Source organism: Fusarium redolens (genome assembly GCF_020744475.1).
Source record: "Fusarium redolens strain MPI-CAGE-AT-0023 chromosome Unknown BKA55scaffold_12, whole genome shotgun sequence".
Classification (NCBI taxonomy): domain Eukaryota; kingdom Fungi; phylum Ascomycota; class Sordariomycetes; order Hypocreales; family Nectriaceae; genus Fusarium; species Fusarium redolens.
In genome coordinates this window covers 87,693-111,027 of record NW_025763675.1, presented here as the reverse complement: position 1 = coordinate 111,027, position 23,335 = coordinate 87,693, and the positions used below count along the sequence as shown (strand labels likewise).

The window sequence follows — 23,335 nt, the reverse complement described above, 5'->3', positions numbered from 1 at the left end:
GTCACTGTAATACCACGACGATGCGTCTCCTGTAATAAAACAGTCTCACTTATCTGATATTGAAATTTGAGTTCTATCTCAGACACTATATGAGGATTTTCAAGACCAAGCAAATCGCATTTGGGGGTTGTACCGTGGTGTTGTGGCGCTCAGCCGCGCCGGCCCCTCATTGAGCCCCACCATAAGAATATGCCCACCTTCTAAATCCAACCTCATTCAACTCTCCACATCAAGAAAACGAACGACACTGCATCTACAAGCGTCCTGTTGTGTCTCCTGTGACCATTGATAAACGCATACTCGAGCATATATCTCAGAATATCTTTCTTTGTAGACGGAGACTGGATACAGCTGCACCCTCGATCATTCCCAAGCCGAAATAGGCCAGCACACGACATCATCTTCAACATCCCGACAGACAATATAATACAAATCTCGACGACATGGTGTATCTCAAGACAAGCCAGGAATGGCTCGACCAGTCTATGGCTCTCTTAGAAGCCCGTCCCGCCACCGTACGTCCATGCGCCGACCACCCAATCCCGAGCTAACCACAACACCATAGACCCTCATCACCACAACATACAAGCTCAAGCCTGGCCCTACACGACCCGATGCAGACGGCGACACACCCGTCACCAAGCCCCCACGCGGTGCTCTCGTCCTCAAGGCCTACGATCCCATCAGCGGCGCGACCATCAAGTACCGCACCACAAAGGCGCAGGAGGTTACTCGTCTGATACATGCTTCGTTGGGTCGGCTGGGAAGGAGTATGGCCGCGGTGCCGGATGTGCCTGAGGTGACGATGGCAGATGGCGATGGTGCAACTCCTGCGGAGGAATCACAGGCTGCTACACCGACACCGCAGGCGACACAAGGGGGTGGAGGTGGAAAGAAGAAGAAGAAGGGCAAGAAATAGGATATCAGCATGATGAGTTGCTTGAGTGCTTATGGCAGATCCAATGGATATTCGTGGATATGAGGATTGATGATCATGGAATGAAGCTTGTAGCAGATATGACATTTAAAAAGAGCAGCATTGTTAAATGCAGAATCCTCATTCGGGAGATGCCACTTTGGAGATTTCTTATATTCCCAAGTCTCTCACTACACGAAACCAATAGCAGGCGAGTCTGCGAAGTCTATTGTCGATAGCTTCAACCATGAGTAGAGGCCTAAAGGGCAAGCAAATATAAAAGCACGCAAAGTCACTGGCAACGATCAAAGGGTATACTAATCTAATTAATTCATATCTATCTAGGAGAGTGGTAAAATAATATCGTCATCCATAAATACGATTAAGCCGTCAATGCTATTTTCATCCACCCTGAGTCCAGATCCCCATCCCCTAACGCCGTGCCGATCCGTGCAAATCCAGCTTCCGGATCCAAAGTATGATTGAGACCTTAACCGTAGTATTAACCAAGCATCGCTGCCCCGAGGCCCATTTCAAATGTACAAGAAGTAAAACAGGGTATATTGTTCACATGTGCGCGTGCCAATGGGCAACTGCCCAGGCAGAAGGAAAGAGAAACGACGAGGCGAGACGTTTAGAAATCGTCGTCAAAGGTGAAGTCACCGCCGTTCTCACCCTTAGGGGACTCGTCCGCCTCAGTTTTCTTAGTGGCACTGTGGAGGACACCGGCCTTCTGGTAGTCGGCAACACGCTTCTCGAAGAAGTTGGTCTTGCCACCAAGGGAGATGTTCTCCATGAAGTCAAAGGGGTTGCTAGCCTTGTAGACCTTCTCGTTGCCAAGAGCGACGAGGAGACGATCGGCGACGAACTCAATATACTGCTTCATGAGGTCAGAATTCATGCCGAGAAGGGCACAGGGGAGAGCCTCAGTGAGGAACTCCTGCTCAATGGTGACGGCATCAGTGATGATGTCCTGGATCATCTGCTTGCTGGCACGACCCTTAAGGTGAGAGTGGAGGAGGCAGGCAAAGTCAGTGTGGAGACCCTCATCACGAGAGATGAGCTCGTTGGAGAAGGTCAGGCCGGGCATGAGACCACGCTTCTTGAGCCAGAAGATAGAGGCAAAGGCACCGCTGAAGAAGATACCCTCAACAGCAGCGAAGGCAACGAGACGCTGGGCAAAGGAGGAGTCCTTATCCTGGATCCATCGGATGGCCCAGTCGGCCTTCTTTCGGATGCAAGGAATGGTCTCAATGGCGTTGAAGAGGTAGGTTCGCTGGGCGGGCTCCTTGATGTAGGTGTCAATGAGAAGGGAGTAGGTCTCGGAATGGATGTTCTCCATCATGATCTGGAAGCCGTAGAAGCAACGAGCCTCGGGGATCTGGACCTCGCCACTGAATCGCTCAACGAGGTTCTCGTTGACAATACCATCAGAGGCAGCGAAGAAGGCAAGGATGTGAGAGACGAAGAACTGCTCATCGGCAGTCAGGCGATTGTTCCAGTCGTGGAGATCCTTGGAGAGATCAATCTCCTCGGCAGTCCAGAAGGAAGCCTCAGCCTTCTTGTACATTTGCCAGATCTATCATGGTCTGTTAGCATGGGTCGCGTGTGGGGTGACCACTTTACGCGTCAAAACGCGTCACATACCTCATGGTACTTAATGGGGAAGAGAACGAAACGTTGAGGGTTCTCCTGAAGGAGAGGCTCATCGGCTTCCTCAGACTTGATGCCAGGGGCAACAGCGGCCTTGGTCTCCTCCTTCTTGGGCTCTTCGACAATCTTTGTCTTGAGGTCGGTGGTATCGAGGGTCTTGTTCAAAGGCTCGTTCTCCTTGTTGGCAACGCCGAAGTCGAGCTTCTTGACGGGAGACTCCATGTTGAAGTTCTCAATGGCGGAAGCAGCCTGTGATAAACGTGTTAGGATTGAATTGATCGTGGTGGGCATGTGCAGCGGCGTGCACTTGGGAGGACGTCACATACCTGCTTCGAAGGAGTGATTTGCGCAGCCATTGTATTGTGAATGTAAGTGTCTGAAGAAGAATGGTAGAATTAGGTTGATCAGAGCAATACAGAAACAAGACAAAGGCTTTGTATGTGCGTGAAGCTCTTGAGGTTGAGGGATTGTGGGTTGCGGTGGTGATGGTCTGGTCCAAAGTAAAGAATGGGATGAAGGCGATGGGCTTTTGTATAAGTCTTGATGCGCTGTCACGTGGAGCTAGAGCGCGTCAGGTCGCGCTGGGCAATACAGATAGCGGGCCGTGTTAAAGTACTTTTACTGCGTCAGGGCAGGGGAGTCACTGCGCGTCACTGGGTGAACCAGGGGCTTTCGGCGCCATTCGGACTGCTACTGGCAGCACCCAAGACGCTAGTGCTGGAGCTGGTACCATGGAGATATCCAGCCACCAGGATGAATGAAGCAAGTGAGACGCGTAGATTCGCGTTTTAGGCAAATTCACGTTCTTCTTTGGTATAGTTCATGTGCTATACTTCGTGTTTCTCTCAATTGCTCCACTGCCTTTGTACGGTACCTGCTTTGTTGCAGGGAGTGATGATTCAGACTTTGTCAGGATTAACGTCATGGGCATCTTTTATCAATCAGCACACTTTGACGTGAAGATCCATTCATGGCCTCCCTTGTTCACGTCGTTGGGCCAATGTATGCGAAATGGGCTGTGGCCAGGGCACGATAGTGGTGCGAGGCGGGACTGAACTCATGAGACTATACCCGGCGGTAGAAGTCATGATGAGGTCCTACTGTGCATTTATGCAAAAATAATGGCCATCGAACCTTTTTTGCAATTGCTATAAGCGCCATTCAACTGCTACACACTTTCCCCGTAATGCAACTTCACTCCCCAGGGTGAGAAACGCGTTCCTGGGGTTACACCGCGTTCCAGCCTGGGCCCTGAATCTGACGTGATGGGCCTAGGGATGGAACGCCTCCTACGAGCTCCCTTTTGCTACATGCAGTCCCTAAAATTGCAACTAAATTGAGAACCAGCCCTCAATCAGCTTGGACCAGGCTAAGGTGAGACCGCATTCAAATTGAAACCTCTTAGATTCCTAGATCGGAGGCAACAAGATCAGTGTTCATCTCTTTCACGGTCCCACTCGAGTCAGTTGCTTGGTCGATGAAAGTGCCAAGTAAATTTATCAGATCTTATATTCTAATTTAATTCGAGGATTACGACCCACGCGCGACTGCACCCACTTTATCAATCAGTAAGTGTCATGGCGCCTCATAGCTTCGTAAGGTAAGGTATCCATACTGAACATCACTCATAGACAACATAACAATGAAACGCGTCTCCATGTTCCGACCATACAAGCATTACCTACAATCCTCACCCCATCGTGAATAATCCTGACTCACAAAGGGCCCGCCCTTCCGTCAGCGTGGTCGGTCTCTTCTTCCCTTTCCTTTCATTTCCTTTGTCGTCCATGTAAATCCGAGTTGCCGACTTTAGCGTCGGTCTCTATCTCGTCGCTGCGATCTTTGGCTTCGGGACCCACGCTCAACTTCGCCTGTTTCAATATCGCGTGGTTGAGCTCTGCTGCGACCAAAGAATCCGCGGCTCTCGCGGACTCGTGCCGGTTCCGGCTCGATGGGACGATCATCACGGCGACCATCTCGGCTTCGGCTGCGACTGCGGCTGTGTCGACGACGCTCCGACATGGAGGGATTTCGCGATGGTGGGTTTGACACATACTCTGGTGGATCCTGGGCTTGAAGTCGATCAAATTGTTCAGGATCGCTGGGGTCAATGGCTGGCACCGGCAACCCACTCTTCTTCAAGTTCTTGCGTCCTTCTTCACGCAAGTGTTGCTCGAGAAGTGCAGCATTGCGAGTATTGGCTTTGAATGCCGCGTCGGCTATATCTCCTGCAAAGGGAACAATTCCAATGACAAAGTCGATGATGATGTTGAACATCATCCTAGACTTGACAGAGGTTGGCAGCCCACCATCGATTTTCATGCAGGTCCTCATAACCAGAAGGGCAAGGAACATATCCAAAACGTCACCAATTCTATAAAGTCCATGTTAGCTTCGACCGAAAGCCATATTGGGGTTGGAGGTCAAACTTACGCAGGGATTAATCCCAAAACGCTGCCCCAGCCAAAACGGATGCCGCAGCAACTGAAAAGAGCCAGATCTAGGCGATAAGCTCGGCGCTTGACCTTGGTCAAGACTTTGCCATCATTGTCGGAGATGCCTGGGGGAAGAGCCTTCTTTCGCTTTTTAACTTTGCCAGTAGGCGTTCCATCTAGGCGAGTAGCTGGGACATGCTCAAAGTAGGGGTCCTGTGAATGACGCGTTAGTTTGCCTGCTCCAGCACCATGTTGAGTCGATTCTTTCATACCTCAGTTCCAAATTTGTTCTGGACAGTCTCTCCCAAGATCTTCTTGGTGACGAGCTTTGCGACAAGTGATGCCATGTTTTGCAGCAAGAGTAGCACTTCGCTTAAAGAAGTCGTTGTGCGACCCAGGATGAGGTCGTTGGTCTTCTTAATATTGCTGAAGCGTCGAGCTTGGCAGAGGCGGGAGTATGATCAAAGACAAGACCACTCCACTAACAAGAATGTATGTCACTGCTTGAAATTCCGAGACAACAGATTGGGCGAGCCAAGACAATTAGAGGGTGCTTCTCTCATTAAATAAAGGGAGGACAAGGTCTTGAAAGAAAGACCAGTCTTTGCGCTTGTAGTGAATTTACTGTACAACTGGTCGGTCAATTACCTGTTTTCGAGTACTTATGATGTCTGTCCATGGTGAGGGAGCCCAGTCAGTGCTGTGACCGATGATGTAATTTTGGCGGCCACCCGAACTTCTGGAACCTACAGCACTGCAGCAAGCCAGCCCCTGCGGTCTAGAAACATTAATGCGTAGGCTTAAGCTCAACAAAACCGGTTAAACCACTGCTGTAATGCCGATCATGCACATGCGCTGGCATATTTTTCAGTGGCGATTTAACATTGCCTACCTCTGAAACGTCCATGCAACTCTAGATGGGAGGGAACCTGTTGGAGAAATTGAGTTGGACCACCATGAACGGCATTGCACCGCCACATTGATTGAGCTAATCTGTGGCGAGTGATCGCAATCGTGGCTCAGCAGCTAGCTCCCTCTGAATTGGAGACTGGGCTCCATCTCACGAAGCACTGGACCTACCTGAAAGCGGGCACCTCAGCTAAAGGCAAGGTACCTAAGGCGCGAATGAGAATGGGTCTTTGACCTCGCTGGTCTCATTGCGATCCAATGCTATCAATCCAAACCTGACAACAACACCAACAACAAATCACATCCGAAATCCACCATCTCGGCCTCTGCACTGCCGCCTCGACCCCGCGTGTCCTCAAAGAGACGTTGCATTTTACTGAGACTCGTTCACATTCACTTCAGACAGCGTCCCTAGCCAAGGTAGCTTCTCGAGTGACTTAGCTTTCCTCTTCCGCTTCGACCACCGCTCGCGTCTTTTCGCCTGTCGCAGTCGTTCCTTTGCATCATCTTGGCTGTTGCACTTCAATCATGGTCAGCTTGCCCTCGCAGCTACGTTCGCATTATCGTCTCGCAAAGTCTTGAAAAAGCGTAAACAAATATAAGAGAAAAAAGCAACAGCCGAAATTTATACCATAGCATGAGCCAAGTGATTCCAACATCATCATCATGTCTGGAACACAAATGCAGTTAGAGGATTGTATGTGTTGGTGGGTGCTGCGCGATTGCGAGCAAGGACTAACACAACCGACCTAGGGCTGGACGACCTCTGCGTCCGCTTCATCATCAACCTTCCCCAGGAGGATCTCTCCTCCGTCGCTCGAATATGCTTCCAAGTCGAAGAAGCTCAGTGGTTCTACGAGGATTTCATCCGTCCACTTGACCCGACTCTGCCGTCCATGACCCTGCGAACGTTTTGTCTGCGAATCTTCCAGCATTGTCCCTTATTGGCCAGCTTTTCTGTTGAGAATCATACGAAAGCGTTTGAGGAGTTTCTGGAGTACAAGACTCGTGTTCCTGTACGAGGTGCTATCATGCTGAACGAGGCCATGGATTCGACAGTCCTGGTCAAGGGATGGAAGAAGGGAGCCAACTGGAGTTTCCCACGAGGAAAGATCAACAAAGACGAAGACGATCTGGATTGCGCCGTTCGTGAGGTATATGAAGAGACTGGTTTGGACCTTCGAGCTGCTGGCCTGGTACCTACCGAACATAAACCAAAGTACATTGAGATCTCCATGCGCGAACAGCACATGAGGCTTTACGTCTTCCGAGATGTCCCAATGGACACTGTATTTGAACCGAAGACCAGGAAGGAAATCAGTAAAATCCAGTGGTACAAACTATCGGAACTACCAGCCTTCCGCCGCAAGAATGGCCAAGCGAACGATGCCAGCACTGCACCTAACGCTAACAAGTTTTATATGGTGGCACCGTTCTTGGTGCCGCTGAAGAAATGGGTTACGGCACAGAAGAAGATTGAAGCAAGGAGAGCAGCAAACAGCTCGCAAGGTTATGGACCTATCAGTGAAGCCCAATACGAGGACGAAGCATGGAACGATACTGGCGCCGAAACTACGGACCAAGGCCCAGCGATAGAGACGCTTGCAGGCGCCACACAGGAGTTGCAACGTTTATTGAAGGTGCAGCCTCCCACTCAAGGATTGCAAGGTGTTTCCGCTCCGGCCCCTTCTCAACAGGATAAAGGAAGTGCATTACTTTCTATCCTCCAAGCCAAAGACGGTCCTTCCAACGCCATGCCGCAGACTGGTGCTCACTATCCTCAAACTCCTCTTGACCACACAGTTACCAACGCTCCTCAACCTCATACGCCGCATCACCATAATCATCACCAGATGCCATCTACAAATACTCAGCAGCCACCGCCGCCATTCCCGTATGCGCCTAATCAAGCTGCTCACTGGAATATGGGACCAGAACAGCAGGTCGGGAATCATCAGCTATATAATCAGCAATATTCTATCCAGGAGGGCCAGTATAAGAGCAACCAGGCTCCTTTGGTGCATCCTCAGCCATTGCCTCCCCAAGTAGAAAGGGCCGTCTTCAACAGGAGTGTATTCCAGGACGTTAACCAACCCAACTACAATCCTGTGCCTGGCCAGTTTGTTAATCAGCAGCAAGCGCAATACGGCCACCCTGGCCAGATGCCTCAGCAAGCTCTCAATTCAACTGGGCAGCCAAGACAACAACCTTTGAATGGCCAGTCCATGGCACTCCTGAATGCTTTCAAGGGCGGTAATACCACGCCACAGGTACAGCAGAAGCCTCAACAAGTTCCAATCCCCCCTGGCTTCCCAGCACAGAACCAAGGTCCTGTGTATAGTAACCTTGGTGGACCACAAGCGCAACAAGTTCCTCCGCAAGTCCCTCATACGGCCGGCCCTGTGGGAGGCCAAGATCGCTCAGGGCCAAGTCCCAAGGAGCTACCAGGCTCGAAAGTTGGACCACCTGCCGACAATCACCGTTCTGCTCTGCTAGGCATGTTTCGCAAGGACGACCAGAATCAGCCTCCTGCGCAAGGACCTCAGCCCACCGGACAGCCTGCTCCTGGCAGTATGATGAGTGAACTTCTGCGTTCAGTTGGCGGAGACAATTTCAGGGCCCATATTCCCCAACAAGCCCCCGCTGATCCCAACCCGCTCCCATCAATGGAAGGTCTATCACTACAACAACGACCTACTCAAACCGGTACACCTGGATCTCAAGGAAGAGCGGATTATTCGCAACAATATGGTGCCCAAGCACATGCACCAGCTGCCTCGCAGCCTACTCAGCCTATCCGTATTCTTCAACGAGGTCAGAGTGAACAATTATTTGGCATTGGTGGAGCATCCGCATCTCCTCAAACTTCCTTTGCCTCGCCAAGTGGATTATCTAGCCACTTGCAGCCTGCAGGTGCTGGCATCAGTCCCAGCATCGCACAAGCATTCCCTGCTGTAAATCGTCGTCGCGAGTCTGGTCCCGCTCAGAAGAGAGAGCTGCTTTCACTTTTTGGCAAGCAGCCATCCCCGGCTAGTTTGGAGGCAGCCAAGGGCAAGGAGGTCATTGCTGGAACGCCTAGGTCTCGTCTTGCTTCTTTGGCCTCTGGAGTTGAGGACCCTGCTGGCCCGCCTTCTCGTCGTGGTAGTCAGACGCCCATCTCGCCAGCCGAACGAACGTTTTTGCTGGACTACTTACAGTCTGTTACCAAGAATGCTAACCATTGAGGGATTTCTGGAGAAGTGATTTCATGTGTACTATTTGGTATTTATAGGAACGGGGGAGCATTGCAACGGAGCCTTGTGTGGGATACTATAGTTTTGGCAAACAATGAGCTAGCGTAGGTATCTAATTGCTAAGCGACCGTTATCGCCACTTTGTTTGGCTTGGATTGTTATCTGACTTGAGATGATTGTGGTGATGTTTCATGCTGTGTGGGCGGTTGATCTTTTCGCATGGTGTTATAGGGAAGACTTATGATCAGACTTTGCTAATTTGGCTAATCGATCTTGGTCCGCTACTTGGCATGCTTTTGTGATTCAGGTCCGTATGTGTATATGTGTAAGAAGTATTAAATACTTGTAGAAAGCCTAATGGATGCCTCCATTTGACCACCCTGCTGCTGCATATGTTGAATAAGGTAAGGTCAAGCCTCCAACTACTCCGTCGGGAACATATTATGGCTTCCTCCCCTCATGTCACATAGAGATATTTCAGACATTTGCTAGTGCGTGTTACCTCCTAATTCGCTTTCCTACCAGTTGGTCTTGGCCGTAGGGCACTATGATATAGATTTCGAATTTGACAAATGCATGGTCACTGTAGCCCCTGACTAGTAGATACTCGCGCGGTTCACTTTGATGCCTGCCTGGCTTGCTACCCAGAGCGATTCACTTGTGTCAGATATTAACTTACCATCTTTTGTATTAGAGAGAACCGTTATATTAATCCAAATAGGCGAATAGAAGTCCGGTGCTAATTCAGAATACACCTGGTTTCAGGGCCAAATATAATTAACGACTATTAGGGGTCTGTTTTGACACAAAAGAGAAAACTAATTGATTCAATTAGGTGTGCGGTATTATATCTCTTATATATCAAAGATAGTGATAGATTCCTTGTCGTGTGATTTCGGGGTTTCCATGCTAGTGCTGCCGTAACAACTTTGCACGGGAGCCTGTTTTGATAACTGAGGTACTCTTTGCACAATACTGTTTTGTTCTCTCGGAGGGTCTTCATGGACTTCTCGAGGTGCCTATGCGCAGAATAAATATGATGAAACAGATATGGCCGTCAGATATGAAGCAGAAAACCAGTCACGCATAAGCTGTGTTGGACAACATTAGTAGGTACCAAGAATTCCAATGAACCAAAGAGTCGGCATCCATAGTCCCTAGTACGTGTTTTTCTTCGAATAAACAATCAATTCTTCTGTGTTTTGTATTGTTTCACTGAATCTTCCCTTGATCAGGTGCCAGTTTCGTGATTTAGGGGTATTCAGCTATTGGTGAATGATGCCATTAGATTCCAGGTTGAGAGTGTATTATAAGGCAGCATTCAGATCTCGGAATGAATTGTGGAACTAATCCAGTAGCTCGTATTTCAAATTGTTGCCATTGGCTTGTTGACAGCAGAATCAAGTGGTCTCCTCATGGTGAGTGTCCTTCCTTCCCTTTCAGTAGGCGCCCTCACCACTCGAGGTCACAGCACCGACCCCTCCTTCCTTGAACCCAAGAAAGCTTTATCAGTCAAAAGAACACAACCTAATATCAACAAAGGCGGAATTCTGAGGTATGGTCAAGTGGTTAAAGGCCAGGTCCCGAAGGCAATAACACAAATAGCCCACACACGTCCCCAAACCGGGTGAAGTGGACCTAGACCTCAGTTGAACGTCAACGCGCGCATTTTTTTGTCTTTTTTATTTTATTTTATGAGTCAATTGTATTAAGTGGTGTAGCGTTGTTGTCTTGTTGTGACTTGGTGTTGCTGTTGAAGAATAGTCCGATATCAGAGTGGTCAAGTAAACTTTCAGGAGTTATCTCTTCACTGATATTGGCATTCTTTATGCTTAATTTGGCATTTCAATCGAGCATTTGATAGCTTTGGAGGCGGGATTCGAACCTCTCCACGGCTGGTGTTAGGCATGTGAGTTTCTGGCAGTGCGAGCCGGCCGCCAACTACAGCATCGTCACTCATCCGCCCAGATACAACCAGGTCCCATGAAATCTACAGACCTTTACCAATCATGAATTGCCTTCCTGCTTTAAACAACGACGGAATTTGATGGTCTGGTCAAGTGGTTAAAGCAGTGCCTAGTGGCATGAGCGAAAGAACTGGTCGTCCGGACAGAACTGAGGCTCGTTCGACCTACCAAAGATGAACGTCACCCGCGTGCATTTTTTTGTCTTTTCTTTAAATCTTTATTCTTTTTATATATTCTTAGAATTTTATTATTCGATTTTACATCTATAGTGTTGTGGTTTGGCCATCTTGTACCCAGTGACTTGAAAACAAACCTTGAGAGGATCACTCAGGGAGAACTACCTCGGTAACAAAGTATTTACGCTGCTGGCATGGTTGTATAGGTTTAAGGGCCCCTGAAAGCTAGTTAGATTCAGGATTCGAAACCAGCGCATACGGTGCGCGCTGTATGGCAGGACGGTATTTGACAACACCGAGACAGATCCCACCCAGGGCCTTGCGCAACAGATCAATTCTCATGTTCGATCCACATTTGAGACATCAAAATCCTCTATATCATACATGTTGAATATGTCTACCTCGTTTATGGGTAATTTGTGAGTTGCACTGTCGATATGAGCTTTCGTGCCAGATGAAATGCCCATCAGGAGCCGATGATCTTATAGTAAGAAACAGCTTGTCTAAAACAAGTGCAAGGCATGTATTAATTTGTTATCGTACGATTTGAAGGACTTTATCTTCTGCATCCCTCATCGGAGTTGTGGTGATATGAAGGAGAAAAGGGGTCCATTCTGGCATTCGATTTGTAGCAAAGTCGAAGAGCTTATTTTACAACCAGGCTATTGGAAGTTGCAACGAGGCATATTATAATAAGCTTGTCTTGTATCAGATTTATGCAGTCTATCAGCCATGCAGGTATTGTGATGTTCCCTCCCTGTCTAAAACTCTCGATACCAATCTACCTGAGAGGTTAAGGAGATTGGTTTCGGAGAGCAACCGCAGAGCCAATACGTAACCTATAATCCGATATCTACAGTCGAACAAACCCCACTGTCTGTCCCATGATTAGACCTCTCTCACAGAGGGTTGAACCAAAACTCGCACAAATGAACAGATCAATAGCATCACAGCAAGTTGATCTCCTGATCATACTAGATCGAAGAATCGAAGATGCTGTGCCTAGCTCAAAAAGAATCGTCAGATGAATCATCCCCATTACTTCCATCGCTATCAGAAAGATCCAATAGCTGGAAACGGTTGCCCATGAGGTTCTTGCGTGATGGATGGGTGGGAATGGCTCTTCTCTGCGACTTCACATTAGGGACCGGATCGTGAATCGCAGATGACATGCTCTGAAGCGGCTGTGCACATTCATCGGCACACCACTCAATACGAGAGGTCCTGTATTCTCTGAAGAGGTTGCAAAATTAGCACTGCCTGGGCAAATGGTATTCAACATCGAAAAGAGTCCAACTTACAATCGGCTCTGAAGACAAGTTCGAGCATAGATGGCCCCATGAATCGCATTGGTGCTGATAAAACAGTCGTCCTTCTCAAACGCGATGCTAATCACATGAAGATTGTGAATGTGTTCAAGGTCGTCACGGATACCCTGAATAGTGAGGTTGGGGTCCCGCTTGCGGATGACGAAGTTACGAGAGCCACCCTTGCGAACATGATGGGCAACCTGGCCACTCATGGTGAACTGGTGGTCAGACCATCTGGTATGTATCTGCGATAGCTTATAAGAATGACATCGGCTCGTTTTGCTAATTTACTTACCTTCCGATCTTTGACATACAAACCAGTTGTGCGACAGTTCTCGATAAAAGCACAGGCATCAGCCTCGTGCACAAAAGAGACCGTGGCAGAGTTATCTTTACTCCGAAGAAAGATCTCCAGAACGGGACCTCCTCGAATAACCGCAGCAACATCCCCATGTGTGACGCCATTAGGCACATTGAGGAGTAGGACTGACCTCTGGGCTGAGCGCTCAAACCACTCATTGATCTCTGGTCTTTTGTTGTCGTGAAAATTTCCACGCCGTTTTTGGTTGGTCGAGCCACCTGGATAGGTTGAGGATCGATAAGAAGCACTGGGGTGCCAACTCCTATTCAGACGAAGCCCTTGCTCTGCAGCAGGGTAGCCCAAACCGGCATTCGATTGAATTTGGAAAGAAGATGCTGGTGCTTTGTATGAAAATGTTGCCGATGGCGATGGTTCAAACTGTTCAGGGGTACAGGCAGGCGCATCATCAGCTGGGTTTCGTAGGCAGAGAGACTACAGAGAGTTTAGAAGTTGGTAGGCTGATGGGAGATGGTAACGTACATTCACAGTAGCCTCATTCAGCCCTTGTGCGATGAGATTCTGACGCAGGAAGACTGATCACAAGTAAGTGTCAGAGATTTCCTGTACAAATATCTCCATGTTCAGAGGCTGTACTGTCATAACATACCATACTGGTGGGCAATCGTAAGGAGACCCTCATATTCCTCTTGAGGCACGTACACACATTGAGGTTCGGTTATTGGCAGCTCGGGGCCCTTAGACTAGTGTTAGTCCGATGAATCTTTTGCAAGACTTGCATTTTATGAATTTCTTGGTAGTTCTCTGTTGAGTATGGAGGGCCTTCCAACGGGTAGGAAAGGGGATCGTACATCCTGTTTCCTGCAAATAGGTGAGTATAAGTGTTATCTTGATACCCAATTGGACTGTGGTAATTCTTGCTTACTGCGTCTTGTTCATGTTCATGCTGATAATTCGTTGGCTCAAGAGCTGATCTTGATTCTGATACGGATGAAGAAGAGAAAATATCTGAGTGTGGTTGGTGAAACCAATTTATAAGGATTTGACGGAAAGAGCTCCCAGTTATCACTTTCTCCTCAGGCCTCGACCATGGAAGACAGGCAATCACCATTAGATCTCATAAGGCAGGGCGAACCAACGGGCTTGATTCACGTGCGGCTGCCACCAGCTGCGAGCCTCCCGCTGGCCGTTTACTGGCTTGAAAAAGGCAAACATTGGCGATATTGGAGGACTTTGATTCGTCTATTCACCTGCAGGTTAATTAATATCATATATGATTGAATATCGTTTAGACTTTTCATTACTTTCGAGTCAAGACTCTAACGGCATACACAGAAACATACATGTTGTAAGGACGTTGCAGCACGGAAGATGAGATAACAAGACTCAAAAGAGCGACAAGATGGTACTATCACTCCTCTTTGTATCCCAAAATCAACCCTGGAGGGAATGTATGACTTGTATTGAGGTAGAACGCCTCGAGTAAGTCAACAAGGAGCAAAAGAGAGTATCGAAGCAACAGCATCGGGGCAGTATGTAGCCGCACGGTTATCAATCGAACAATAGATACCTGAGTCTGCAGTCAGCCGTTATATTTGACAAACGTCGCTGGCAAACACTCTATGTTGATGTTGTGGAAGACGGGCCCACGTGACACGGAAGAGGGATGTTGAATTGATCGGGAGTTAACGCCTGCTAACAAATTAACGGGCATGGGGCACTTTAATTTGAGACGCCATCGTCAAGTTAGACAATTTAGTCTTACGGTTAAGGCTGAAGGAGGCTTAGTCAGTGGAAGACAATCGACAGAAAGAATCTTCAGCACAACACCAAAATATGAGATCAGCAAACAATACGAGTACAACAGTTCACGACTTCAACGACATGTTACATCCATCTGGACTCGTTGACACAACCCTCAAGGACAAGAATCTGCTGATGGAGCCATGCACCATCTTTAGTGCATGATTGCCGAGAATAGCGGGAGCTTAGGGGACTCCGGACAGGGACGGTGGGGAATTAGCAAGGATGGCGTGGTTATTTTTAGGTGAAGCAGAGTGACAAACACGAGATCATGTGATGCATTCTCCCTCTTTCGATCGTTGACTTTTCCTATTGTGAGCCGACGCGTTGTGCCAGCTTGCCCTGTTGTTTATGTCGAAGTATCTAGAAATATTGCACCCAAGCTTATATGATACAATGACCGAGTTGCTGGGATAAAAAGAGAAACAGAAGGATCCAGATCGTCCGTCAGTCAACACGAGATGACTTCCTTGTCTGACCACGGGTAATAGAATAGACCCAATACATTCGGGCCTCGGGGAAGGCTGTGTAAACACTTCGTACGCCACCGTTAGAGAAGCTGAGAGATACAAGCATCCACTAACAAAATTCAACGGTTGCAGCTCAGACCTCCACCCAAAAAAAGGAGTCGTTGTTTTGACTTTAAAGTCAATCTGGTGTAGCCACGGTACGTACTCTTTCCAGCGAAGCATGTGCCAAAGACCCAACCCCTTGCTCCTCCTGCTGGGCCAACCCAACATAACGCCAACGCTTTCCCCTGTTCCGTTCCCTCTTTTTTGCTCTGTTGATTTCTTGTCCACCTCTCGCTTTTACTCTCGTTATTTTTGAGATCGATCAATTCCAGCGTTTTTGAGACTAGCAGCAGATCGTCGTAGCCATCGTTTCATCGACCTTTGTTGTTTCTCGCCTTTTGCTACTTCTCTACCTTCACTATACGCTTCACCCTTCGTTCACTCGTCGATTTGGACACGCTTGGCAATCTCCAGCATCGGTATCTAGTATTGATAACGTTCAAACGATCTATCCCTTGAAATATAATCAATAAATATCGACATCATCATCGAGACCCGAGGCTTCCTCATCGATTAATCGCTAACCACAACCGCTGTGGTCCTCCTGACTCTATTTCGACCCCCTTTCGTTCTCAAACCCACCAACGATCTCATCATGCGTCCCACGTCGAACCTCCTTCAACTGGCTGTCTGCCTCTCTTCTCTCGCCCCTCTAGCGGCAGCATGGCCCGATTGGTTTCCTCATGCCGACTCTGTCGTTGTCCGACGCGTTGCGCATGAAGCCAGTACGCTTATTCCTCTCACTCATAAACCCCCTTTTTACTGACTCTCCGTAGTGCCCCAGGAGACTGGCGTTATCAAGGCTCGTCAAGATAAGACCGATGGGGGAGAGGCTTCAAGTACCCGAAAGAACACCGCCAAGCAGACCAACTTGAACACCGCCAAAGTCGAGACAGGAACTGAGACCGCAACTGCAGAGAACACCAAGACCGGAACTGAGACAGGCAAGAAGAAGTCTGGCACCAAGACTGGAACATCTGCGCCCAAGCGCACAACCTTCTCTGCTGATGTTCAACCCGGTGGTGTGAGCATGACACTTCCCGATACCATGTATGTTCCTACACCTCTATTCAAGATTGGTGACTACGCCACCTTTGGCTGGAACTACACTTCGCTTGAGGGCACACCAACCGCCATCGACGTCCTCGTCAGCCAGTCTTCCGCCGGCGAGACATACACTCTCACTGCCAACATGACTTTTGCGACCAACCCCACCTACGTCTGGGACACCAGCAAGCAGGCCAACGACCCCGATGCTCCTCTCGTGGTCGGCATGTACACTCTTATCATCAAGGATTCTGACTCGGCCATCACCGACCTCCCCTCTCCTGGCTATCTGCAAGTTGAGAAGACCTTCCAGTTTGGCATGTATACACCCGCAGCCTACACACCCTATCCCCAGTGGAACTGTGATATCTGCAACAACTAGTCAAAACACCCAGTGCCATTTCTGTTTTTTGCAACTGATCTTAGGAGTTATTTTCGGGGGTGTTATGGGCAGGCGAGCATCAGAAGGAGAAAAATTGTTTATTGATTGTACTTTCACTTTTCATTTGGATGTTTCACAGTTTGGTGAGGGCGTTGGCAGACGGATGTCGCTGTGGTGAAGTCACCTCGCAAGAACGGGGAGATCCCCGGTTTGGATGCTTATGATTAATCAGGCGGTCGAAATGAGTCGATATCATTTAATGATCTTATCTACTATATACATATTAATCTCGTCGGTCCTTGGCTACCGATTGCAGCGAGTTTGTCTTCAGATAATCATAACCCCTGTCTTGAATCTTTGATCTCTAGTCTTCCATCAAGGTTCTTGTATGCGTTCAAATCTATAATAAGGCTAACCCGCATAGATAGTCAATTATGTGCTTCAAGTCTATTTCCACATGTGGTGGTAAACGTCGATGGCTTCTTTCGCCTCTCAGGAACAACGTTGGAGCTTCAGTGCACATAAACTTAAACCATACGCAACTGAAATCCTGCTCCCCTCTCTTCCTTATCCCGCCCCTGAAAAATACCACTGAAATCAGCATCGCCCAGCGACGCAGCCTGTCCACCGCGCACGGGCGCATGAGGCTCTGCACGTCTTCGCCGCTCTTGATTCGCCTTGCTAGGGAACGTCGGGAACATGCTCTCGGGTTTAGGCTTTGGGTCCTGTCGGAAGTACTCATGCTGAAGCATCTCTTTCGCCGACGGTCTTCTTTCGGGGTCAAGTGATAGTAGATCACCCAGCAAACTGGCGCCTGCGGTAGTGAGACTAGGAAAGCGAGCGCGAATGACAGATCCGGTAGCAACTTGTGTCTTAGGGAGTCGCAATGAGCGTGCATTGGGGAGACGACGGAAACCAGGCCAGGTCTCTTCTGTGGGAACACCACAGAGCTCAAAGGTGCGCGAGACTTGATCAACTTCATTCTTACCCTGAAGAAGAGGTTCCCGGGTTATCAGCTCGCCGAAGATGCAGCCCACACTCCACATGTCTACCGCCGCATCGTATGTCTTTGCGCCAAGTAGTAGCTCCGGAGCTCGGTACCAAAGAGTGACGACGAGTTGTGTGAGTTTGGGTGGGGGATCGCCGACATAGCGGGCCATGCCAAAGTCGGCAATTTTCAACTGACCACGATTGTTAAGGAGGAGATTGGAGGTCTTGAGGTCGCGATGGAGAATCCAGTTGTCGTGGAGGTACGCAATGCCTGATGTAAGCTGTAATAGGAGACGCTTTACTTCGGAAGAGAGAAATGGTTCGGGCATATCTTCGAGGATGGATTTCAGATCGTGTTCGACGAATTCGAGGACGAGGAACAAGGAGCTGGGGTGGCTGTTAGTTGTAGTCTTCAACACCAAGTGTCGCGTGCTTACTTGTCTGGCCGTGATATGTCGTCCCCTACAACAACCTCTTCCATGGTAACAATATTCCGGTGTTGGCAATCCTTCAAAATTTGTATTTCGCGTAGGCCTGTAACGGGGAGACCGTTTCGATCTTGAGGTTCCAGCTTCAACCTCTTGAGCGCGACAACCTTTCCTGTAGCTTTGTTTGTCGCCCGCGCAACCCAGCCATAAGTTCCCTCCTCGATATCGTTTAACTTCTCATAGTTCTCAACACTTTTGCACTTCCCCCAGGTGCCAGCTGGAAACCGCAAGAGCTTCGCTGGAGGTGCCTTGTCTTGTTGGTTTGCGCCTGGTTCGGGGGTGATCCTACGTCGCTTCGAGGGCCGGTCATCGTCGACTTCGAGCGCCGTTTGCTGTGCAGCTTCTTGTGCTTTCTTCTCTTCTTCGAGTTTTCGGGCCTTGTCTGCCTTCTTGCGTCGCTTTTCTTCCTTGAGTTTGGCGTCGATACGAGCGTCTTCTTCGGTGTCGGCCCACCGAGATTTGCTGGACATAGCGGCGGGCGTGAGAGACTGCGGATAGCTTCTGTAATTGGTAAAGGAGAATTGAAACGCAAAACTTTATAAGTCACGAAATCGACACTGTCTAATAGCCCCTGGTGTATGTAGGAAACGCATTGGTGTTGCGGGGAGGAACGTCCAAGTTATGGCCGTGGACGAGTTGCTTATCTTATCAGTAAGTACTGTAGCTTCAACTCCAGAAAAGCATCGCCACTGATGCTTTCACGTGCGGTCTTGTACTACAACAGCTTACAAGTGAGAACATCGCCAGTTGATTTAATCTGTAGCCAACTGTTCTCGCTCACAGGAGACAGGCTCAAGATGTTTAGGTCACTAGGCTTAAAGCCTCTTGCGAGGCTTAGCAGTGGCCGATGTGTACCACAACCAAACTTGTTCAACCCTTGTGTTGGCCGGAGCTTCTCATCTACTGTTCGTCAATATCAAAATGTTACAGATATTGATGAGATATTTAAGAATGAGAATCAGAAGGAGACTGAGAGGAAATGGTCGACACCTCTAGCCAAGCAACTCTTTGCTGCCATATCAGTAAGTGAAACGACTATAAGTTATTCTTCATACTGACGATTCTTTAGACAACTGGACCTGTTCCGTTGGCCAGTTACATGCGCATGTGCTTGACTGGAGATATCGGAGGTTACTACACTGGAGCCATTGGTGAAGGTCGAGATCAGTTTGGCACAAAAGGAGATTTCGTTACATCACCAGAGATTTCTCAAATCTTTGGTGAACTCATCGGTATCTGGTTCATCGCTGAATGGATCAGCCAGGGTCGACCTAAAGAGGGCGTCCAACTCATCGAGGTTGGGCCTGGTCGTGGTACTCTTATGGATGATATGCTTCGAGTATGTGACATTCGTTGAACTTGAGAGACTTCCTAACTTGGATTATAGACCATCCAACGATTTCCTGCGATGGCTAACAGCATCGACGCTGTGTATATGGTTGAAGCCAGTCGTGAGCTTCGAAACGCCCAGAAGCAACTTCTCTGTGGCCCAGATGCGCCATCATCAGAGTCAAAGTCTGGCTTCCATAGTCCCAGCAAGTACAATGGCAAGCAGATTGTCTGGACTGACACTATCAAGTCTATTCCAATTGGTAGGCAGCATCTCACATAATGTCACGAGTCTAACTAACAGCATTATACAGAAGCTGACAAGATGCCCTTCATAATCGCTCACGAGTTCTTTGACGCTCTCCCTATTCACAGCTTCCAATCCGCCTCTGCTCCTCCTCCCCAACCAAAGGCATCTTCACCTACTTCACCTACTCAACCACCACCCGAGAACACCAAAGCCGCTATGGAATGGCGAGAAATGATGGTCTCGCCAACACCGCCGGGCGTCACTCACGCTCAACTTGGAACACCGAAATCACAGCAAGATGAACCGCCTCCTGAGTTCCAGCTTACACTTTCATCTACTCCTACTCGTCACTCTCGCTTCCTCCCTGAGACCTCAACAAGGTATCGCAAGCTTAAGAACATGCCCAGTTCCGTCATCGAAGTTTGTCCAGATGCGTCCATCTTCGCTACAGACTTTGCAACTCGTATTGGCGGTTCTGAACAGTATCCCAAGGCTAAGCCCAGCGGTGCTGCCCTTATTCTTGATTACGGAACGTCAGACACCGTCCCTATCAACTCCCTTCGCGGTATCCGGCATCATAAGCGAGTAAACCCCTTTTCTGCGCCTGGTCTGGTCGATCTGAGCGCAGATGTCGATTTCACTGCCATCGCTGAAGTGGCCATGTCAGCGAGTGAAGGCGTGGAAGTCCATGGACCCGTCAATCAGGGTGACTTCCTTGAGGTGATGGGTATACGAGAGCGTGCTGAGCAATTGACCAAGGCGCCTGGTGTCGACAAGGAGACTGCTGATAAGATCGACGGAGCCTGGAAGCGCCTTGTTGATAAAGGCCCTGACGGTATGGGAAAACTGTATAAGGCGTTGGCTATCCTGCCTGAGAATGATGGCCGAAGACTGCCAGTTGGGTTTGGAGGTGATGTCTTGGGTTAATAACAGAGAGTGCCTGGGCGTCGTACTGCATCACGATGCTTTAGGAGAGGAAAGCCTGAAACGATATTGTAACAGTATGTAAATTGATCAAACCATTGCATCCTTATACGACAACTCTGATCTATCCAAAAGCCCATATACTACACGCATCACTACCCACGCAAGGAAACGTTGCATAATCGAAAACTCAGTTCATTCATCAGTAAGATTTGATCCCTTCGACAACCCTACAATTACACAAAAAGGATGCGCCCAACTTTGAGCGCATGCAGATTCAGCGTGAGTCGATTGTCATCCTCCTCTTACTTCGTTTTCACAAGCTTTGCGTCCTCTTCGTCACTTCCATCGTCTGAGAATTTGTCGCCATCCTCGCCTATAGCAAAGATGGTCTCATTCTCTAGTGACTCACGAGGAGCGGCACGAGTATTGTTCCTCGGTGGTTGAGCGGTGCTCTGCGACGCACTTGAAAAGGAGAGGCCATTGGCGTTGTTTGAATCGTTACGAGTCTTGCCCACTTCGACATCCTCGTCATCCGAGTCTTCTCCTGGAACACCAATATCGCCAAGGTCAAAGTTGCCATCGTCATCTTGAGCAATCTCGTCACTCATGGCGAAGCGGCGGTTGTTGGAAGTAGGACGCCAGAGGTAGGCGATCCATGCGACGTCAGCAAAGTAAACAACGTTCAGCCAGCCATCGAGGATGAACCATCGTGTCTTCCAGTGGAAAGGAACAAAGTCAGGGTCGCTAGCTGAGGCAAAGGTGAAGCTGTTGAAGAAGAAAAAGCCGAAGATGACCATGACGCTGATGAGAATAGCCCACCAGAGCTTTCGGTACATAGCTTCCTTTGCGTGCTGCTTTCGCTCGCGGAGATCCTTGAGGGTCCAATTAAGTGAGTTGAGTGTCCAGACATAGAAGGCAGTCAATGTGCCCGCCAGGGGTAGGACTATCAGAAGCACGAATGGGCCTGTTTTCGGTCAGATATGGTCAATTGAACAATTCATTAAAGAGATCTTACCAGCTGTCTCGGGGGTGATGGAGAGGAAAGTCAGCGAGTAGACCAATCCGAACAGGAAGTGAGCCGCAGCAAGCCATCGCACCCTGATCATGGTCCTACCGAGGGTGTGCTTCACAACACCATAGCCCATACAGACGATAAGCAGCAAGAAGAATGAGAACGAGTTTCGGCCAGCGTTGAGAATTCCAACAATGGTAAGGAAAACCTTTGAGCCAACATTCGAGCCATGACGGTTCTGGTATTCTAGATTCGAGTTAGGACGGGTAAACTAAACAAAGGGAGAGGACGAACCATAGAAACCCCATGTTATGAGCATTTCCACCACCAGGAAAATGAGGATGGCCGTAATGTAGTTTTGCACAGCCACTGAGTAAAGTCAGCATGCAATTGGTTGAAGCGTATACGAGGTTTGTGCTTACAGATATCATGTCTGTGCTGATAGTACAAGAAACCCCAGTAGGCAGCAAGGAGAGCATACAAGATACTCATGCCGCCATAGAAAGGCAACTTGGGAATTTGGGTAGCCTCGAGCTCGCCATAAGCGTTGCGATATTCGACTACTAGGTCGTACTTCTTTGTGTTGACCACATCTGTAAGAACGCAATAGTAACCAGTCTTCTTGATAGCATAGTTGATTGGAGCAGCATTGTTGAGGTGGACGGCCTTTGTGAGGACCACGCTCGAAGACTTCTTGTCGACATCGGGATGCAAGATGAATTTGCCAATATCAGTCTTGTTACAGTAACCCTGCTTGACGAAATCATCACCACAGACGCCAAGTCGCTATCATGTGTCAGAAGAGGGCGGAGTATGCATAGGGACTTGCGAGCACTCACGTTGCCGGGAGTATTCGGATCAGGGATTCCAACGAGATTTCGGTCCTTCCACTCGAATATCACCAGACTCGCAATCGGATCTTTGACATCGGAGTTGCTGGTGTTGAGGAACTTGACGAGGATGAATGGATCGACGGGTCCGCCCCATGAGGTCTTGCTGTACATGCCTGGAACATGTTAGATCGAAGAGTCGCATTGTATGCAAAAGGCATGGCCTACCGGTACAGTATTCTTGATAGCCTTCCTTCTCGCTCTAGATGGCAGAGGCGTTAGCATAATTGCGATCCGAACGCTTGGTATCGCAGATGGAGGCCGCCCATACCAGTCCAATCTCATAAGCTTGGGTTGTCCAAAGGGACATGCCCAGCAAGAGCAGTCCCGTTAGGAACCTCATGATTATTGTGTCGGTGGTCGCGGCGGAAGCTTCGGCGTGTTGCGTCGGTAAGGCAAGTAGAGGCGATGTTGGAATAAAGAAGACCAAAATTCAAGACGAGACGTGCGAGACCAAAGGGAACTTGAGCAACGTTTAAGTGGTGGCGCGGGAGCTTCTCAATTTATGGAGCATGTCGAGCCTGCCGAGAGTCCTTTCTGGCGCCGTCCTTATCGATTCGACGATGATCGATACTTGTAGAGTTGTTAGACGATACGGTAATTGATAAGTCAAATCCAATAAAATCGAGGTTAGAAAGAAGATGCCTCGAGTTAAGGGACGAGTTACAGATTCAAGGGAGTAACCAACGTGTATACGTAATTGGTCGCCCGTGATGCCAGGTCAGCA

General features: G+C 48.9%; 9 protein-coding genes across 9 annotated transcripts; 4 read left to right on the top strand and 5 right to left on the bottom strand.

Moving 5' to 3' along the window:
- The first annotated feature begins 220 nt into the window (after positions 1–220).
- Positions 221–1,231, top strand: BKA55DRAFT_574271 (signal recognition particle 9 kDa protein-domain-containing protein). The gene is made up of 2 exons (XM_046193290.1): positions 221–515; positions 566–1,231. The coding sequence occupies exons 1-2, from the start codon at positions 444–446 to the stop codon at positions 917–919; spliced, it is 426 nt and encodes a 141-aa protein (XP_046046757.1). The 5' UTR covers positions 221–443; the 3' UTR covers positions 920–1,231.
- Positions 1,232–3,132, bottom strand: BKA55DRAFT_574270 (ribonucleotide reductase). Its single transcript, XM_046193289.1, has 3 exons — positions 2,896–3,132; positions 2,564–2,818; positions 1,232–2,495 (listed from the first exon to the last, which is right to left on the bottom strand). Exons 1-3 carry the CDS (start codon positions 2,923–2,925, stop codon positions 1,551–1,553), a joined length of 1,230 nt encoding a protein of 409 aa, XP_046046756.1. The 5' UTR covers positions 2,926–3,132; the 3' UTR covers positions 1,232–1,550.
- A 1,246-nt stretch (positions 3,133–4,378) lies between these two features.
- On the bottom strand, positions 4,379–5,351 carry BKA55DRAFT_517505 (uncharacterized protein; the record flags this gene model as incomplete). The annotated part of the gene is made up of 3 exons (XM_046188192.1): positions 4,379–4,943; positions 5,003–5,217; positions 5,277–5,351. 3 exons carry the CDS (start codon positions 5,349–5,351, stop codon positions 4,379–4,381), a joined length of 855 nt encoding a protein of 284 aa, XP_046046755.1.
- A 740-nt stretch (positions 5,352–6,091) lies between these two features.
- Positions 6,092–9,436, top strand: BKA55DRAFT_574262 (Dcp2, box A domain-containing protein). Its single transcript, XM_046193288.1, has 2 exons — positions 6,092–6,610; positions 6,667–9,436. The coding sequence occupies exons 1-2, from the start codon at positions 6,580–6,582 to the stop codon at positions 9,135–9,137; spliced, it is 2,502 nt and encodes an 833-aa protein (XP_046046754.1). The 5' UTR covers positions 6,092–6,579; the 3' UTR covers positions 9,138–9,436.
- Positions 9,437–12,139: 2,703 nt separating this feature from the next.
- On the bottom strand, positions 12,140–14,009 carry BKA55DRAFT_87770 (uncharacterized protein). The gene is made up of 7 exons (XM_046201674.1): positions 13,844–14,009; positions 13,770–13,779; positions 13,568–13,655; positions 13,441–13,493; positions 12,895–13,392; positions 12,591–12,844; positions 12,140–12,522 (listed from the first exon to the last, which is right to left on the bottom strand). Exons 1-7 carry the CDS (start codon positions 13,861–13,863, stop codon positions 12,297–12,299), a joined length of 1,149 nt encoding a protein of 382 aa, XP_046046753.1. The 5' UTR covers positions 13,864–14,009; the 3' UTR covers positions 12,140–12,296.
- Positions 14,010–15,888: 1,879 nt separating this feature from the next.
- BKA55DRAFT_595709 (uncharacterized protein) lies at positions 15,889–16,722 on the top strand (the record flags this gene model as incomplete). Its single annotated transcript, XM_046195843.1, has 2 exons — positions 15,889–16,018; positions 16,070–16,722. 2 exons carry the CDS (start codon positions 15,889–15,891, stop codon positions 16,720–16,722), a joined length of 783 nt encoding a protein of 260 aa, XP_046046752.1.
- Positions 16,723–17,249: 527 nt separating this feature from the next.
- BKA55DRAFT_541520 (kinase-like domain-containing protein) lies at positions 17,250–18,670 on the bottom strand (the record flags this gene model as incomplete). The annotated part of the gene is made up of 2 exons (XM_046190379.1): positions 17,250–18,099; positions 18,150–18,670. The coding sequence occupies 2 exons, from the start codon at positions 18,668–18,670 to the stop codon at positions 17,250–17,252; spliced, it is 1,371 nt and encodes a 456-aa protein (XP_046046751.1).
- A 327-nt stretch (positions 18,671–18,997) lies between these two features.
- BKA55DRAFT_516953 (S-adenosyl-L-methionine-dependent methyltransferase) lies at positions 18,998–20,706 on the top strand (the record flags this gene model as incomplete). Its single annotated transcript, XM_046188138.1, has 4 exons — positions 18,998–19,222; positions 19,270–19,539; positions 19,588–19,792; positions 19,844–20,706. 4 exons carry the CDS (start codon positions 18,998–19,000, stop codon positions 20,704–20,706), a joined length of 1,563 nt encoding a protein of 520 aa, XP_046046750.1.
- A 95-nt stretch (positions 20,707–20,801) lies between these two features.
- On the bottom strand, positions 20,802–23,311 carry BKA55DRAFT_574249 (lung seven transmembrane receptor-domain-containing protein). Its single transcript, XM_046193287.1, has 7 exons — positions 22,880–23,311; positions 22,777–22,810; positions 22,558–22,724; positions 22,141–22,504; positions 22,013–22,087; positions 21,722–21,964; positions 20,802–21,670 (listed from the first exon to the last, which is right to left on the bottom strand). Exons 1-7 carry the CDS (start codon positions 22,949–22,951, stop codon positions 21,009–21,011), a joined length of 1,617 nt encoding a protein of 538 aa, XP_046046749.1. The 5' UTR covers positions 22,952–23,311; the 3' UTR covers positions 20,802–21,008.
- Positions 23,312–23,335: the final 24 nt, after the last annotated feature.

Bases quoted from the DNA above. Each gene is read 5' to 3' on its own strand.
- BKA55DRAFT_574271 (XM_046193290.1), top strand. From the start codon at position 444: ATGGTGTATCTCAAGACAAGCCAGGAATGGCTCGACCAGTCTATGGCT. The intron at 516-565 runs GTACGTCCATGC...ACAACACCATAG, and splicing joins TAGAAGCCCGTCCCGCCACC to ACCCTCATCACCACAACATA.
- BKA55DRAFT_574270 (XM_046193289.1), bottom strand. From the start codon at position 2,925: ATGGCTGCGCAAATCACTCCTTCGAAGCAG. The intron at 2,819-2,895 runs GTATGTGACGTC...CGTTTATCACAG, and splicing joins AAATCACTCCTTCGAAGCAG to GCTGCTTCCGCCATTGAGAA. The intron at 2,496-2,563 runs GTATGTGACGCG...AGACCATGATAG, and splicing joins TCCCCATTAAGTACCATGAG to ATCTGGCAAATGTACAAGAA.
- BKA55DRAFT_574262 (XM_046193288.1), top strand. From the start codon at position 6,580: ATGTCTGGAACACAAATGCAGTTAGAGGATT. The intron at 6,611-6,666 runs GTATGTGTTGGT...CAACCGACCTAG, and splicing joins ACAAATGCAGTTAGAGGATT to GGCTGGACGACCTCTGCGTC.
- BKA55DRAFT_87770 (XM_046201674.1), bottom strand. From the start codon at position 13,863: ATGAACATGAACAAGACGCA. The intron at 13,393-13,440 runs GTACGTTACCAT...AACTCTCTGTAG, and splicing joins TGAATGAGGCTACTGTGAAT to TCTCTCTGCCTACGAAACCC. The intron at 12,845-12,894 runs GTAAGTAAATTA...AAGCTATCGCAG, and splicing joins TGTATGTCAAAGATCGGAAG to ATACATACCAGATGGTCTGA.
- BKA55DRAFT_574249 (XM_046193287.1), bottom strand. From the start codon at position 22,951: ATGAGGTTCCTAACGGGACTGCTCTTGCTGGGCATGTCCCTTTGGACA. The intron at 21,965-22,012 runs GTTCGTCCTCTC...ACTCGAATCTAG, and splicing joins CATAACATGGGGTTTCTATG to AATACCAGAACCGTCATGGC. The intron at 21,671-21,721 runs GTAAGATCTCTT...GACCGAAAACAG, and splicing joins CATCACCCCCGAGACAGCTG to GCCCATTCGTGCTTCTGATA.